A 17,482-nucleotide genomic window follows, 5' to 3' on the forward strand; every position below is an offset into this window, starting at 1 on the left:
AAGAAATGAATAGCATAAGTATGAGAATTGTAGAGAAACCTCAATCTTCATTTAATAATAATATGACCAACAATATAGACTTGCATCCTTTTATAGGAAGACACCAAAACTCCTAATTTTAATACAAAAATAAATAATTTCTGAAAATAAGAAATTCTAATCCTAAAAAACTTGCCGAAGATATAAAGCTACTAAATAACTTCCATGAAAGATGTTGTACATCATATAAAGATTCAAAATCCTAGGTTATAATTAGACTCACTGAACAAGGTAAAACTACCAAGAAATTCATTAGCATGCTTAAGATTGTTTATTTAGGAAAGCCTTTCAAGAAGGTAACTGCTCCGAAGGGTAACTGCTTAAGAACTCTGATCTGTTAATTTTATAGCCAAAAGGTGAAGCTCCGATGCTATACCACAAAATGAAGTAAGACCAAACATCTTCATTATGTGGATGACACTGGTCAAAAAGAATAATGGAAACCTGTAACAGAAAAGCATTCTTTACTTTCCAATTGACCTCCAAGTTCTCTTGCCAGGTAAGTGCCTGCAGTTCTACTAAATAATGTGATATCAGTAAGTTTTGTGTATCATATTATCTCTTTAGCGAATGAACCACGTGAAGCTAGCCAGTGTTAAGTTGCAGGTTTACGGGGAAGTGATTTGAGTGATGACAGGGGGTGTTGAGAGTTAGGTGCAAGAGGTGACTATACTTTGCCAAAGCCAAGAGTTTGGTCGGTAAGGCACCATACTCGAAAACTTACCTAGAGTTTTAAGAACCACACTTCCTCTTGTTTTGCTCCCCACGAGTGGTATAAGAAATATTCTTATACCGTGAATTAGCAAGCTCCCAAGGAATAACAGCTCCTGATGATTTCAGCATTCCAACCAAATCCTGGAACAGATTCTTGTCTTCCTCATTTAGAAAGAGAAACGCTGTCCCTTCCTCTCCCAATCTAGAAGCTCTTCCAATCTGGTGAATGTACTCTTTAATCGAGTTCGGCATGTCAAATACAATTACTTGTCTCACTTTCAAAAGATCTACTCCCCGTCCTAAAACACCAGTAGCTACGATGATAGAAACCTCCCCAGTCAAAAACAACCTTAGCGTGTTCCTCCGTTCCTTCATGGGCTTCTCCCCATGAAATGGTAGAGCTTTTATCCCAGTGGTGACCGTGATTGCTTCCGAGAGAAGATCAGCTCCTAGTCTTGAACCCACAAATACCACAACAGGTGGTTTGAAATGCTGCTGGCTCATTAGTATCTCAAAGAGTTTCCGTTTCTTATGCTTCGACTCCACCCAGATAGCTATTTGCTTCACAGACTTGTTTGTCCCATTATCCTTTCCAGCAGTGACAAATACCAAATCCTTAGCTAACAAACTACCGATGTTCTCCACCTCTCGAGGAACTGTCGCCGAGTACATTAAAATCTGAGGCTGAGAAAGAGCTAGAAAAACCTGCATAACCTGATCCCGAAAGCCTCTCTCAAGCATGCAATCTACCTCATCCAATGCCAAGATAGAAACTTCATCCAATTCGACATTGTGCTTGGTTAAAAGATCAATGAGCCTACCAGGAGTTCCAACAATCAATTCCACCCCATGATGAATGCGGTAGATTTGTCCAGCCATTGGCTCACCACCAACTACAAGAGCAGTTTTAAAGGGTAAACCGTTTCCAAGCACCTTAGCTTGTTCCTCTACCTGCACACACAGCTCTCTAGTTGGTGCTAAAACCATTGCCAAAGGTTTCCTCTGGCTGGTGGGGTTCGCAAGGCGAAATTTTGAGCAACGAGAAACTATGGGAACCAAAAAGGAGGCTGTTTTACCAGAGCCTGTAGCAGCTGAAACAAGTAAATTTCGGCCAGTTAAAGCAATAGGGATGGCTTGCATTTGGATAGGTGTAGGAACTTCATATCCTGCAGCTTCTAGATTTTTCTGGACCTTCTGAGGAAGATTGCAAGAAGAAAATGACAAAATAGGGGGAGGAACACTCGCACCCTTGACTTGTATCTCAAGTTTGTTCCGAAGCACTTCCACCTCATTGTCGCTTAATGAAGGAGCTTTTAATATATCATCATCATTATCCCTAACGTAAACGCATTCATCAACAACAGGTATTCTTACTTGATGTGGGAGTTTTTCTCGCTTTTGGGCATTGGAGAGCCTACCAAGCAGGGTTGACTTACACTCAATGCTGCAAATATCGTCATCTGTTTCATCGCAGATATACTCACCATAGCGACCACAAATAACACAACAAGGTTCCCCTGGTAAGGCTTCTCTCTGATCCCAACACTTTTCCTTCACTACACTCACTGCATCAGACACTACATTTCAAAAGTTATGTCACTGGTCTTATACCCTTACAATCTACACAAAACTTAAAGACATTACTCTACTAGAGTTTGAGATAACTGATGAATTTTGCAACAAAATCACCAATTCAACTTAGAACCTTCAGTACTACCTCGATAACCAACAAACTAGCACAAATGCCTCAGACTCTTAATTTATACAATGTAACAGAATGTCGCTTGCACTTTGAATGGGAAAGCTACTGATGTCACACGAGTGTTTTTCAAATATTCAGCAAAAATTGGATCACGCATGACAATCACATTTCTATAAATGCGACCATAAAAAAACACACAAAAAAAGAAAAGAAAGAGTCGACTAGATCCCAATTACCTGTGGCTTCACCACTGTGAGTTACTGGCGACAAAGTTTTGTGGTCATTAACCTCATGTTTGTCTTCCATGTACGGTTTCCGAAAGAACTTACACGAGTAGATATAACTTTTAGGACCTACAATATGTAATGGAAACCACAGACAAGTAAATATCATGTGAAACTCCATCACGTATTTCACGGTAGATATATCATGTAGTAACCTTCAAAAACCCTCCAAAGATGGTTTAAACATCAAGGCCCTGCTTGGCATGCATGAAAAATTTGCAGCATATTTACAAAACTCTGGAGCTTCGCATAGGCCCAAACGCGGAGTTACACAGCTGCTAGGTACGCTAGTCATGTGTAAACGTTGGCACATGCAAAATAATAAAACTACTCCAAAATTACAAAAAAATTGACATTCAAAGTTGCATCAAGCTTGCCAGGTACACAGAAAAAACTGGTGCATAAATCATTTAGTTCAAAGTGAAACAGAAGAATAGTCATCATTCAAGTTCACAAGCTTGTCACACCAAAGGAGGATACACATTTTACCAAACACCTACTGAGTAGTTTGTTTGTTTTACAGTAAACATAAATTCATATTCCAAGATTATCAACAGTCTAGGTCTGTTAAACTACAAACAATTCAACAACAAGGCAAGCGGATCAATCCATGCCGACTGCAGGTGCAAGTAAACTGAAACCTTGTGAAATCATCCTGATTGCTATTCACAAAATATGACCTGATATCACCAAAGATTCCTAATGATACGAATATGTCTACTTCTATAACAACAAATTCTTTCATACAGAGCCGAATTCTCCGTATGTTTTAGTTGAAGTTGTGGAACAAAGAAAATAGTCCAGGAACAGATCAAGAAAAATAAAAAATTATGGAGAAATCTAATCAGAAATTAAAAAACAAAAAAAATAACATTACAAAAATCTGAACAGTGCTTACTTAAATTGTAGAGCCTTGGTTGATGGAAATGCGGTGGTTGTTAAACTTGATGAAGAAATAAGAGAAAACGACGGGTGAACGGGTTAATTTCACAGCATTAACTTTTGAAAGAGAAGTATTGGATGAATGGATAATGCGAAGTAACCCTAAATCAATAGCGATGAGATAAAGAGAGAAAACACTTGGGGTGGTTTTTACACAAAGGTCGGTCAAATTGTTTAAAGTTGAACGAGACTGTTGGTTGACATTCGGTGATTTTGGAGACAATGACTCGCCTGCCCTACCAAATTGCCAAAGCAAGATATCTGCTCTAGCCGTGCTCACTAGTTGACGACGTTTGAGGTCCTCAGAATAACTACAGTGCCGGATGCTATGTGTTCCAAGGTTCTTAAATCTAACAGGGCGTCAATTGGGATTTTTTTTTTTTTTTTTTTTTTGTAAGTCAGGTGTATTCAAAAAAACTAAGGGTGTTAGTAACCCTTACATCAAGATGAGTAGAGCCATCGAATGTTGAGCTATTAGTTTCAACCCTAACATTTGATTTATCTACTTTTAAAGCATAATTAATACAAGAAGGAGGCTCATTCCTCCAATTGAGAATGTTTCTGAAGGATTTGGCTTCCTTGGCCAAAACATCAGCTACATTGTTTGTTGTTCTTGGTACAAAATAAAAACCTAAAAAATTATGACACTGATTGAACTCTCTTTTAACTTCATCCATTATTGTCTGGTTCTGCCATGCAATTTGTGATGCCTTCCCATTCAAACAATCAAAAAGATTCTTGCAATCACCTTCCACAGAAAAGTTGGACACTCCTCTTTCAGCTACCCATTTAGCTCCCTGCAACATTCCTATGGCTTCCGCTTCTTCAGAAGTAGAAGTTGTGAATGGTCCTGCTCTGCCTTGTTCAAAGTCTCCTGCATCAATCCTAAGAATTAAAGAGAAACCTACAGGTGTATCCACAGAAATCCAAGCAACATTTATATTGAGTTTCAGTTGTGTTCTCTTAGGAGGAGACCATTTATAAATCTCAGGCTTGTCAGTTGATGGTTGCCTAATTGGGATGTTATCCTTATACTAGATATCTAAAAATCTTTGTATTTCTAAACCTACTTGAGCACTAGTTTGTTGTTTGTTTTCAAAAACTCTATTACATCTTTCCTTCCAAATGAACCAGGCTTTTGGCAGGATTATTTCTATCGGTATAGATGGATTTGTTTTCCCAATCCAATCCTTACAGATATCCAGGAAGGTTATGGAACTGTCAAAGTTAAGCACTACAGGAGATGGCTCTGTAGACCAGACAGACTTGGCAAAAGGACAAAAAAGTAGTAAATTTTCTATAGATTCTACAACATTGCAGCCAAAAGAACAGTTAGGATGAATATCCTCCATAAATTTAGACAGTTTCAGATTCGTAGAGAGGGCATTATGTAAACCAGGCAAAAATTTTAATTCTTTGAGACACATTTAGATTCCATAATTTGTTCCAAAAAGAGTCTGGCAGTCCTAAGTTGTAATGATTCACAGTTGTTTCAGTAAGTTTGTTATATATAGATTTCACAGTAAAAACACCAGATTTTGCAAGGAGCCATCTAAGAGTATCTGGTTTGTCTCTAACTATTCTAGTATTGATTATTTTCCTAGCAATATGTTCAGGAACATTTCAAAAATTAAGACAGAGTTCCACTTCTTAGTGAGTGGATCAATCAGATCCTTCACAAGTGTTAAGTGAGAATTTGTAGCTATCCTAAAGCTACTAAGGTTATTTTCCATTTTGGGTATCCATCTATCATCCCAAATGTTAATATTTAAGCCATCCCTGTTTCCCATATGTTATTTTATTCAACAAGCTGTATACCCCTACTTATGCATTTCCAAATCCAAGAACTACTTGTAGGGGTTTTAGCATTGAGAACAGAGGATTTTCTGAAGTATCTAGGCTTTAACTGTGACACCCATAAGGCTTTTGGCTCAGTTATTACTCTCCGGGATAATTTAGTTATCATTGCTAAATTAAATTTTTGAGCATTTCTGAATCCTAGCCCACCTTTATTTTTAGGTTTACAAAGACAAGAATAGGAGTTTTATCAAACTCTGTTTCTGCTGCTGCTGCTGCTGAAGAGGAAGAACACGAAGAACATTGACGCAAGGAAAATAGTCGCAGAACAGTGTCGTTGTTCAACAGCAGATGAGCAGTAACGTTTATATACAACAATTAACCATTATTCCTCTTTGTACCAGAGATCTGTAACACTTTTATGCTGTTGCAAATCAGCTGCTTTACACCTTTCACTCTTTTAATCAACTTTTGAGCAACAAACATGCATTTTGAGCAAGTGATTAATATGAGGAGCTAAACCCCATTGATGAGGCGATAGAGGAAGCTATTTTTCCAACAAAAAGTGGTATATTCTTATTTATTTATCGCAATTATTTTTATGATTGTTTTGCCTTGTGTGAAAATTGTTTGAATGATTCTTGTTAAGAAATTGTTATTTCTTTTGATAGAGCATGCTTGGACCTAGGTTTTTGATGTTCTATGCTTCGGATTTACACTTGTTATTTTGAGAATCTACTTGATGCAATAGTTTAGAATCAAATTGAACGAAAAAAATTGCATGAATATAAATATTGGATTAAATCACTTTGAATTTGGAAAATAGTGGAATCTTAGTCTTAGTGTTCTTTTAATATTGATATCAACCTTGATTGAGTTTCTTATAATTTTTAGTGATTTTTCTATTTTAATATTAGAATTTAAGTCTAATTAATATCCTTCACAAGTCTGAGAATCGAACCACTTTTACCACTATCTACAAATCACATCAATTTTTGGCGACGCCGACGCGGACTTGTTTTTAGAGTTTTAGATTTTTTTTATTTTTTTTATTTTTTTTTACTTTTTAGTTTTTTAGTTTTTAATTATTATTTTTGTCCTTTTTTATGTTTTTGGGTATTTATCTTGTGTCTACAGGTTCTGGATCATAAAGAAAATTGAGCCAAAGAGTTTGGTGAGTTCATAAAGACTTGGAGCTAAAGATTAAAGCAAAAAGAACAGAAAAGAAGACAATTTTATTTTAGACAATTTTAGTTTAGGGTTTGTTTATTTTCTTTTAGGAAAAAAAAATTGTATTAGGGTTTATTATTTTTGTAATTTTTCTTTACTTTTTTTTGGACTTTGGGACATTATTTTTTTTATTACCCTACGGAAGGGTACTTTAAATATAAACTGTTTGCAGAGAAGGAGGACAATTACGATGTTGTCTCTGCACCTTGGGTTCGTATACTAGACATCAGAGTCAGTGGCCCGAGTCGATTACAACTGATTCTTCCCTCGTCTGGAACGGGAGGTAAGATTCTAAACACTCGCGAATCCCCTGTCAGCGAGTTGCTGGACTCCTTCGTATGCATATATGTTGAGGACTGAATACGGACATTTATTTTTCTAGTAAAGGGCAAGGCCTGGCCATACAAGATAAGGGTTCGGATTTCATCACCGTTCTCTTCTTGCCCGCTTTAGGAACACGTAAATTACGCGAACCTAAGCCTAAAATTTTGACTAGAACGAGACCGATAGGGTAACGAGCTTAACAGGAAAGTCATTCGAAAAATATTGGTTACTATTTTAAGCATACTTCAAAGTTCTTGACGGTTTCTGTAAGTTGAATGCGTGACTGCGCCGCCTTGTAATACCGGTGAGTCCTTGGGTATCAAAGCTCCACCGACCTTCCCTCGCCTCTATTCAACTTATGTTAACTCGGATTGATTCCAGAGGGGTTTGCTTAAATTGTAACGAATTCCCGTTCGAAGGACTAGAAGTTGGTCTAGAAACAATCTAAGTGGATCCATCATGCTTTTTGTTTGCTATAAATCAATAGGTTTGATTTGGTTGAGTCGGCCTTGATCTGTGTTTGCTTACCCTTCCAATTTAGAAAATTCTATTGTATGCCTGAACGTAAAAGAGACGCACTAGGTAGATTTGTTAAAGAGAAACCTAGTAGTTCGAAGCGTCTCGATTACCTTAATCTAGAAAGTCCGAATTTTGAAGAGTTTGTTTTTGAACGTCCTTTGACTGAGGAGAGAATCCATGTTGCTCCGATAGCGCCAGAAATGGCAACTTTGAAAGCTTTGTTGAATCCAACTAGGACTACTCGTCCTTCGTGTATTAAGTTCGCTGAAACGGAGGCACCCTATGAACTGAAACCTGGGACCTTACAGATGCTCCCAATCTTTTTAGGGAAATAAAATGAAAACCCTTATTACCATGTTAGGGATTTTGAGGAAATTTTTAGTACTCTAAGAATTAGAGGCTTAGATGATGATGCTTTGAAACTTAGGTTATTCCCATTTTCCCTGAAAGATAAGGCCAAGTCGTGGCTGTATAGTTTGGACTCCGAGTCAATTGAGACATATGAAAAACTTACATCTGCTTTTTTCAATAAGTTTTTCCCTAGGCACAAAACATCGTCGATTAGGACGCAAATATGCACATTTTCACAACAAGAGGGAGAATCTTTATATAGGTATTTGGAAAGGTTCAATGATTTATTATCCCAGTGTCCTCATCATGGTTTAGAAAAGGTTAGGCTAGTTCAAATCCTTTATGAGGGTTTAGATTATTCCACAACGACCATGGTTGAGTCTCTATGCACTGGTGGATTTGAAAACCAAACTGTTGATGCGGCGATGGATTTTTTTAATGAAATCACCGAAAAAACCCAGCAATGGGAAAATAGTAGGGCACCCCAGAAAAAAATTCTTTTAAGTAGAGGAAACGTTAATAGGGTAGAAGGAGGCTATGAATCAGATGCCAAAATTGTTGTTATAGCAAAAAGGTTAGAAGCCTTAGAAGTGGGCCAGACTAGTGGTAGAGTGGAGCCTTTTTGGGAAGGCCAGAATATTGAAGAGCAGCCAATGCTCTTTATAATAACACTAGATTTGATAACCGTCAAAAGATTGACCCATATTCAGAAACCTATAATCCTGGTTGGAGAAACCATCCGAACCTTTCGTGGTCTAAGGGCCAAAGTCAAGGTCAGTTTAGTAATTCTAATGCTCCCCCAGGTTTTGGCTATACTAAGAATCCTTCAGGACTAGCTCAGTTTCAGAATCAGTCAGATAAGAAAATCCTAAGTTTAGAGGAATCTCTCGCCTTGTTAACTCAGCAAACTGCAAAATTTCAGTTATCCGTAGAACAAGTCTACAAGCTAGTAACAGGATAGGACAAGAAAATAGTCAGGCTATTTCCGAGTTAAAAACCCAGGTTGGTCTGATAAGTGATTCTTTGAGAGAAAAAGGTAAGTTTCCTAGTCAAACACAACCCAACCCTAGAGGAGTTCATGAATTAGGTGCAAAACCATCGAATCAATTGAATGTTGTTAGAACCCTTAGAAGTGGTAGAGTTGTAGACAATAAGGTAACCATGCCCGATAGTGAACATACTGTAGTTCACCCCTCAGGATCTCACCTCTCAGGACCAGTAGCTGAAGAGACTGATAAAGTTTCTGATGATGTGAATTCGGTTCCTGAAAGGTCTGATTTTATGCCTAGAGCCCCATTTCCTCAGCTATTAGTACCAACAAAGAAGGAATCGAACTTTAATGACATAGTGGAGGTTTTTAAGCAAGTTACCATAAACCTTCCCTTATTAGATGCAATTAGGCAAATTCCTGCTTATGCCAAGTTCCTTAAGGATATGTGTACGCGAAAGCGAAAACTTAGCGTCCATAAGAAAGCCTTTTTAGCTAGTCACGTAAGTTCAATCATTCAGAACACCACAACTCCAAAGTACAAAGACCCAGGTTCTCCTACCATTGCTTGCACAATAGGTAACTTCCGGGTAGAAAAAGCTTTACTTGACTTAGGAGCCAGTGTGAACTTACTGCCATTCCATGTATACTTACAGCTAGGACTTGGTGAAATGAAACCTACTCAGATGACACTGCAGTTAGCTGATAGGTCTGTTAAAATCCCTCGAGGTGTTATCGAGGATGTTCTTATTGAGGTCGACAAGTTTATTTATCCAGTGGATTTCGTGGTCCTAGATACCCAACCTGTCCCTGACCCAGAGAACCAGATACCTGTGATTTTAGGTCGCCCATTTTTAGCTACGTCTAATGCGATCATTAACTGTCGAAATGGTGTGATGAGTTTATCTTTTGGTAATATGACTATGGAGATGAACATTTTTAATGTCAGTAAGCAACCTCATGAGCTAGATGACACATGTGTTGAGAGGTGAACATGATAGAAGCCTTAGTTCAGGAGTCATTACCAAACATTTTGTCTGAAGACCCATTAGAAAGTTGTCTATCCCATTTTGGTTTAGATTTTGACGACGATAGCACTATTGAACAGGTGAATGCTCTATTAGATTCTACCCCTGTGTTAGACACTGATAGATGGAAAGCTAGGTTCGAACCGTTACCAGTTTCTGAGACTACCCTAATTCCTTCTTTAGAAGAGCCCCCAAAGTTGGACCTTAAACCACTACCCGATACTCTAAAGTATGTGTTTTTAGGCCCATCTGAGACTTTACCTGTGATTGTAGCTTCCGATTTGGATAGTGATCAGGAAAGTAGGCTAGTAAATGTACTTCAAGACAATAAGGAAGCTTTAGGGTGGACTATAGCAGACATTAAGGGTATAAGTCCTACTGTGTGTATGCATCAGATTCATTTAGAGGAAGACTCCAAACCTTCTAGGGAGATGCAACGTCGACTGAACCCTAACATGAAAGAGGTAGTTCGAAAAGAGGTGCTTAAGTTGTTAGATGCGGGTATTATTTACCCAATTTCAGACAGTAAGTGGGTCAGCCCTGTTCAGGTTGTCCCCAAGAAATCAGGTATCACTGTAGTCCAGAATGATAATAATGAATTAATCCCAACCCGAGTGACCACGGGATGGCGTGTGTGTATTGACTATAGGAAATTGAACAAGGTCACAAGGAAGGATCACTTTCCCCTTCCTTTTATCGACCAAATGCTAGAGCGATTAGCTGGACATAGTCACTATTGCTTCTTAGATGGCTACTCCGGTTATAATCAGATCGTTATTGCCCCAGAAGACCAAGAGAAAACCACTTTTACCTGTCCCTTTGGTACCTTTGCGTATAGACGCATGCCTTTCGGGCTATGTAATGCCCCTGCAACTTTTCAGCGTTGTATGATGAGCATATTTTCTGATATGGTAGAACGGTTTTAGAGGTCTTTATGGATGATTTTTCAGTGTTTGGTTCATCTTTCGATGAGTGCTTGCATCATTTGACATTAGTGTTGACTAGGTGTAAGGAAAAAAATTTAGTGCTTAATTGGGAAAAATGCCATTTCATGGTTAAATCAGGAATTGTGTTAGGGCACATCGTTCTTCAAAGGGTATAGAGGTAGACAAAGCCAAAGTTGACCTTATTAAGACTTTACAGGTCCCAAAAACCGTAAAAATATTAGGTCATTCCTAGGGCATGCAGGTTTTTACCGTCGATTCATTAAGGATTTTAGCTTGATTTCTAGACCTCTTTGCAATTTGCTTGCAAAGATGTTAAGTTTTCTTTGATGATGCTTGTTTAGAGGCTTTTGAGAAGCTTAAAACTTTACTCACTACTGCCCCGATAGTCCAGGCACCTAACTGGAACCTACCCTTTGAATTATGTGTGATGCTTCAGATTATGCTATAGGCGTTGTGCTAGGTCAACGAGAAAACAAATTACTCATGTGATTTATATGCTAGCAAAACTCTGAATGATGCCCAAATGAACTATACAACTACCGAGAAGGAATTTTAGCCATCGTGTTTGCCTTGGATAAGTTTAGATCCTATTATTCTAAGATAATCTATACTGATCATGCTGCTTTGAAATACCTTTTATCTAAGAAGGATACCAAACCTAGATTGATTAGATGGATCCTTTTTACAAGAATTTTCCGACATTAGAGACAAAAGGGTGCAGAAATGTAGTAGCAGACCACTTGTCTAGGCTAGTTGTTAGTTCCCCTAATATTCCCTTCCTATAAGGGACAGTTTCCTGATGAACAATTGTTTCTGTTTCCCAATCACCTTGGTATGCAAATATAGTGAATTATCTTGTTACTGGTCGAACCTCAACATTGGGGTAAGCAAGATCGTTCTAGGTTTTTAGCCGAGGTTAAGCATTTCTTTTGGGACGATCCTTATCTGTTTAAGTATTGTCCGGACCAGATTATTAGGAGATGTGTATCTGAGAGTGACCAGTCTAGTATTATCTCCTTTTGTCATGAACATGCATGTGGGGGTCATTTTAGTGCTAAGAAGACTGCTGCTAAGATTTTGCAGTGTGGATTTTACTGGCCTTCGTTGTTTAAAGATTCCCATAGTCATTGTGTTTCTTGTGAGCGTTGCCAGAAGTTAGGAACCATTTCCCGTAGAAATATGATGCCTTTGAACCCTATTTTAGTGATTGAGGTCTTTGATGTGTGGGGCATTGATTTTATGGGTCCATTTCCTATTTCGTTTGGTTATCTTTACATACTTGTCGCTGTAGACTATGTGTCTAAGTGGGTTGAGGCGGTTCCGTGTAAACGAATGACCACAGGGTCGTAGTCCAGTTTTTGAAAGAGAATATACTTACACGTTTTGGTACGCCGCGAGCTATAATTAGTGATGGAGGTTCACACTTTTGTAATAGACCGTTTGCTCTTTTAATGAAACAATACGGTATTACCCATAAAGTAGCAACCCCATATCACCCTCAGACTAGTGGTCAGGTAGAGGTTTCCAATAGGGAAATTAAACGTATTCTAGAGAAAACAGTTAATCCAAAGGAAAGACTGGTCGTCGAGGCTTACTGATGCCTTATGGGCTTACCGTACTGCGTTTAAGACACCCATTGGAATGTCACCTTATCGTTTAGTGTTTGGCAAGGCATGTCACCTGCCTGTTGAGTTAGAGCATCGAGCCTATTGGGCTATTAAGAACTTAAACTTTTCACTTGACAAGGCAGGAGCTCAAAGAAAGCTCCAGCTCAATGAGTTGGACGAGATTCGTAGAGATGCATACGATAGTGCTAAGGAGTATAAGAACAAAATGAAACTTGTGCATGATAGGAATATTTTACGAAAGTCATTTTCTCCAGGTCAAAAAGTTCTTCTGTATGACACTCGTTTGCATCTATTCCCCGGGAAGTTGCGCTCTCGGTGGACCGGTCCTTTTGTGGTCCGTACTGTTTTTCCTCATGGCGCTGTTGAGATTGAGACACCAGATGGTAGTAGTTCTTCGAAGGTTAACGGTCAGCGATTGAAGCCCTTTTTAGAGCCTTTTCCTACAGGTGATGTTGAGGAGGTCCCTCTGGAGGACCCTGTTTACCTTGATTGACCATCGAGGCGATTTTGTATGTTGTATAATATTTTTGTAGGTTTTTGGTTACACTTCACCCAGGTACTATCTTTCCGACTTCTCTCTTTACTATTTCCTCATGTTACTTATATTTTTGGTACTGTTCTTTATTAGAAACATTGAGGACAATGTTAGATTTAAGTTTGGGGGTGGGGTAGAACTTTTTGTTACCTTTTCGTTGCAATAAATAAACTCCAGAGCCTAGAAATTTATCCCTATTAAGGATGGCACTAACCAATCTAAGTGGATGGAAGCATTTTGGTTGTAGGAGTTGAGGAACCAATCTGACTAGATGGCAACATCTAAAGAGTCTATTCATAAAAGCACAGAGCTCAGGTGTTAGAAATAACATGATAGTTTCACCATATCTCGTTGAGTCCTTTTCACTTCTGTTTTTATTTTGTTGTTTTTAAACTATGTTTCTCTAAGTGATTAGGTGGGGCTCACGATTCAAGTTGTTACCAATGCTAGGGTGAATTAGAGTGATTGAGATACAAAAAAAAAAAAGAAAGAGACCAGACCATCAGACCAACTGGAATAAATTCAATAAAGTCGACCACTGGAACCCTTGTATATGCCAGTTGTGTTGACCTAGAGTTAGGATTATCAATCACTGGTTCCCTTGTATATGCCAGTGTGTTGATATTAGTCAGACTAGTATCTCAGTCCATTAGGATAGGTTCATTTTGGCGGAGGCCTTCAGACAGATATGAGAAACACCGTTCACCTAGTAAACATCAAAACCATCTATGTTTTTCTATATCCATCTTCTTGATCTATCCATGTGATTAGTTTTGACTCCGGATATTGATGTCCATAGTGCGACTATCTGAGTAGAGCTCTGTCACTTCATATGAATTTTAGTATGCTTGAGTGCGAACTCGTGTACAACAATTGGAATTTCGCATCAGGGTACTTCCTCCTGTAGTCAATAAGTATGCCAACCAAGGAGATTCTTTAGTGCCTTCCAAGGTTCTGTGTAGATAGCTAGGGTCTGGAGTATAAAGGTTTTGTGGGTATACCTCTGGTAAGCCCTCCGGAGACAACACTCCGCCACTAGGGACACCTAGGGGTTTAAAGGCTTATTGCATACGCTAAATGCAATCGACGATGCCTGCGACAGTGAGTTAGGATTTTATTTCTATTTTATTTTTGCTCGAGGACTAGCAAATAATAGGTTTGGGGGTATTTGATAGACACATTTTTGTGTCTGATGTCTCATTGTATATATTGTTAGTGCTCATTTTGTATTATTTGGTTTTTATTCTTTGTAGGTTTTTTGGAATAAATTTTGGAAATTGGCTCGAAAAGTTTTTTGCGTTCATGGAGGACATTTGCTATTCGGACCCACTTTGGATAAGGGGTAACCTAATTACTAAGGGGCATCCAATTTCCAGGCAGCTGCTAATCGCACCCCTACTCTGGATAGGGGGTGACCATCTTCTAGATTTGAATTATAGGTTTTGGCGGGAAATATCTTGACAGTTTCTGGCAGATTTAGGGTTCTTGATTTGAAGGAGTTTGAGGTCGATTAAACCTCTGATTTTCATAGGATAGACTCCTTATGGGTCTAGGAATCTGATATGGGTGTTGAAATCGATTAGACTGGGCTCAATCGACGAATTTTTATCACAACAGAAAATATGGAAAGTCACGTGTGTGACCTGTTTTAGGGAATTTTAGAGAGATTAAAGTGTTGTAAACCTTCCCAAAGATTTGTATCTATCTAAGGAAGAGTTTAGAATAAAAAGGAAAGCTCAGAAACGCGTAGAAATTCTAAAACAAGAAATTGCCGCAACTTTGCCGTGAAGAGAAGGAAAGAGATTTTGGAAGATTTGGGAGAGATTTAATCGGTATTTTTGATATAAATAGATTGTTTGGGTCATATAGAAGGCGTGTCGAGAGTTTGGGGACCTGAAGAGAGCCAGAGAAGAAGAATCAGAGTCTGCTGCTGCTGCTGCTGAAGAGGAAGAACACGAAGAACATTGACGCACGGAAAACAGTCGCAGAACAGTGTCGTTGTTCAACAGCAGAAGAGCAGTAACGTTTATATACAACAGTTAATCATTATTCCTCTTTGTACCAGAGATCTGTAACACTTTTACGCTGTTGCAAATTAGCTGTTTTACACCTTTCACTCTTTTAATCAACTTTTGAGCAACAAACATGTATTTTGAGCAAGTGATTAATATGAGGAGCTAAACCCCATTGCTGAGGCGATAAGGGAAGCTATTTTTCCAACAAAAAGTGGTATATTCTTATTTATTTATTTATCGCAATTATTTTTATGATTGTTTTGCCTTGAGTGAAAATTGTTTGAATGATTCTTGTTAAACAATTGTTATTTCTTTTGATAGAGCATGCTTGGACCTAGGTTTTTGATGTTATATGCTTCGGATTTACACTTGTTATTTTGAGGATCTACTTGTTGCAATAGTTTAGAATCAAATTGAACGAAAAAAATTGCATGAATATAAATATTGGATTAAATCACTTTGAATTTAGAAAATAGTGGAATCTTAGCCTTAGTGTTCTTTTAATATTGATATCAACCTTGATTGAGTTTGCTATAATTTTTAGTGAGTTTTCTATTTTGATATTATAATTTAAGTCTAATTAATATCCTTCACAAGTCTGAGAATCGAACCACTTTTACCACTATCTACAAATCACATCATATGTCCAATGTTAGGGTTTGGCGGCATGGCCAATGCTAGGGTTTGGCGGCATGACCAATGCTAGGGTTTGGCGCTGTGGTGTTGGACCCACATGTGGCGTGGAAACATTGGCCCCGTTGCCACATCAATCCCAACGCTCTGTGAAACATTATTTGGCTTTGGTTGGTGTAGCAACTTTTCCCAAATTAGGGTTTGCAATGTCGAAACCCTAATTAGTGCGTGTGGCATGCGACCGCGGCATGACGATATTTTTGTGAAAATGGCTGCATAGCTATGCCAAAGGAGTTATGGAAAGGTCATAGTGTGGAAACGTCCACAGGAGTAGGGATTGCCGTGGGTGTCTATCATATGGCGCCAACCCTAGGGCTTCCTGGATCCCACACGGCTCGTGGCATGTTGTGGCGTCGAAGTGGCGTAATTTGTGCCACGACTGGAAACTAGGGCTTTAGTTAATGCATAGGCGTGCCTTTGACCAGAAAATCCTAATCTTAAGCTTTTCATGGCGTTGGCCATGAACTGGAGGTAGGTTAGCACATATGGCGTTGTTTGTGGCACATTGGCATGTTACTGCGGCAGAGTGGCATGTTGTCATGTTACTGCGACAGGGTGGCATGTTGGCATGCCAATGTTGTTATGGCAGAGCGCGTTTGGGTTGCCAGTTAGTATGGCGGCGCAGTAGGGTGTGTTTGTCCTTTAATGTACAGTGGCGAGTTTATAGCGACTTGATTGGTCGAGAAAAGGGGCGGCCAAACATAAGGCACGCCTACACCTCTAGTGCTCGTGGCGCTTTTTAAAGTGACCTGATTGGTCGGCAGGAAGGAGAGGGGTCGTCCAAGCATGGGCGTGTCCAACTTCTGGTGTGAGTGTGGCGGATTTAGAGCAACCTGATTGGTCGATGGGAAGTGGGTCCGACAAGTAAGGTCCCGATCACAACTTATGTGCGTGTGGCTAGTTTGAGGCGACCTGATTGGTCGAGGGAAGTAGGGCCGGTTTAGGACGGGGTGTGTCCAATGGCAAGTGGCGCCAGTTGGCCTAAGGCATGGAAACGCCTCCCTTTGCTGCTGTGGCTCCCTATTTTCTGATTTCGGGCAAGATTTTGCACCTACTAATCCATGGCGGATTAATTACCTAGTTTGCGTAGGATTACTTTCGACAAGCAAGGTCTGGTATACTGCGCAAGACGCAAAAATAATTGATTGAATTCTATGTGTTGATACAGAGTTCTTTAAGTTAATGGCCAGAGAGCAGCATGCTTTTTGATTGAATACCTCATGCAAATACCTTATCCTTGATATTTGGAAATCCGTGCTACTCTGCTGTGGGTGAATAAAAATTGTCATGCCATATCAACATTAAGGGTTCAGCCGGGGAACATAGCATAAAAAACACTCAAAGAAACTTATATTAAGTGAATATAAGCAAGGCACCGAAATTTACAGAACATGGGATGGTTGCTACATGCACCAGTCTGGATAAATTTCACGTAAATATATTGAATGGCTCAATAAATATGTCAGTGGATAGGTTAACACTCATGGCTCTGTTTCCTTACAGAGTGACGTCATATCAGATGCAAGGTTTTACAATTTTAACCCTAAGCTAAAAACCACTATCAACATTAAGTCCCCTGCTTAGCACGTAATAGTGGCATTGTTGCGGGGTAAGCATGAGATGGTGTCAGGCAAGAGTGAAAGGGAAAGACGCGAAGAGATTGCCAAGGAAATTCGACTAACCTTTGGAGGAAGGCATGAGGAATGCGTGATCCTTGCATTGGCGGCTTTGCATAAATTCTTCTTG

The 17,482-nt window shown here is 39.1% G+C and overlaps 1 protein-coding gene and 1 pseudogene across 3 annotated transcripts; both read right to left on the reverse strand.

The window, feature by feature from the left end:
- Positions 1-34: 34 nt before the first annotated feature.
- LOC113322565 (DEAD-box ATP-dependent RNA helicase 41-like) lies at positions 35-3,775 on the reverse strand. Of its 3 annotated transcripts, XM_026570674.1 has the most exons (4): positions 3,638-3,655; positions 2,692-2,808; positions 764-2,330; positions 35-554 (listed from the first exon to the last, which is right to left on the reverse strand). In XM_026570674.1, the coding sequence occupies exons 2-3, from the start codon at positions 2,759-2,761 to the stop codon at positions 772-774; spliced, it is 1,629 nt and encodes a 542-aa protein (XP_026426459.1). In that variant the 5' UTR covers positions 2,762-2,808; positions 3,638-3,655; the 3' UTR covers positions 35-554; positions 764-771. The 3 variants fall into 3 exon arrangements, with proteins under 3 accessions (XP_026426459.1, XP_026426460.1, XP_026426457.1); XM_026570675.1 differs by having other exon boundaries at positions 35-2,318; positions 3,638-3,775; XM_026570672.1 differs by having other exon boundaries at positions 35-2,330.
- Positions 3,776-8,115: 4,340 nt separating this feature from the next.
- Positions 8,116-8,215, reverse strand: LOC113325563 (annotated as a pseudogene).
- Between the last annotated feature and the right edge of the window lie 9,267 nt (positions 8,216-17,482).

The sequence above is a fragment of the Papaver somniferum genome, chromosome 11 (genome assembly GCF_003573695.1).
Source record: "Papaver somniferum cultivar HN1 chromosome 11, ASM357369v1, whole genome shotgun sequence".
Lineage (NCBI taxonomy): Eukaryota > Viridiplantae > Streptophyta > Magnoliopsida > Ranunculales > Papaveraceae > Papaver > Papaver somniferum.

What these genes read in the sequence shown, in the direction of transcription:
- LOC113322565 (XM_026570674.1), bottom strand. Translation starts at nt 2,761, where the DNA reads ATGGAAGACAAACATGAGGTTAATGACCACAAAACTTTGTCGCCAGTA. An exon ending in TCACAGTGGTGAAGCCACAG is followed by an intron (nt 2,331 to 2,691) that starts GTAATTGGGATC and finishes TTTGAAATGTAG; the next exon opens with TGTCTGATGCAGTGAGTGTA.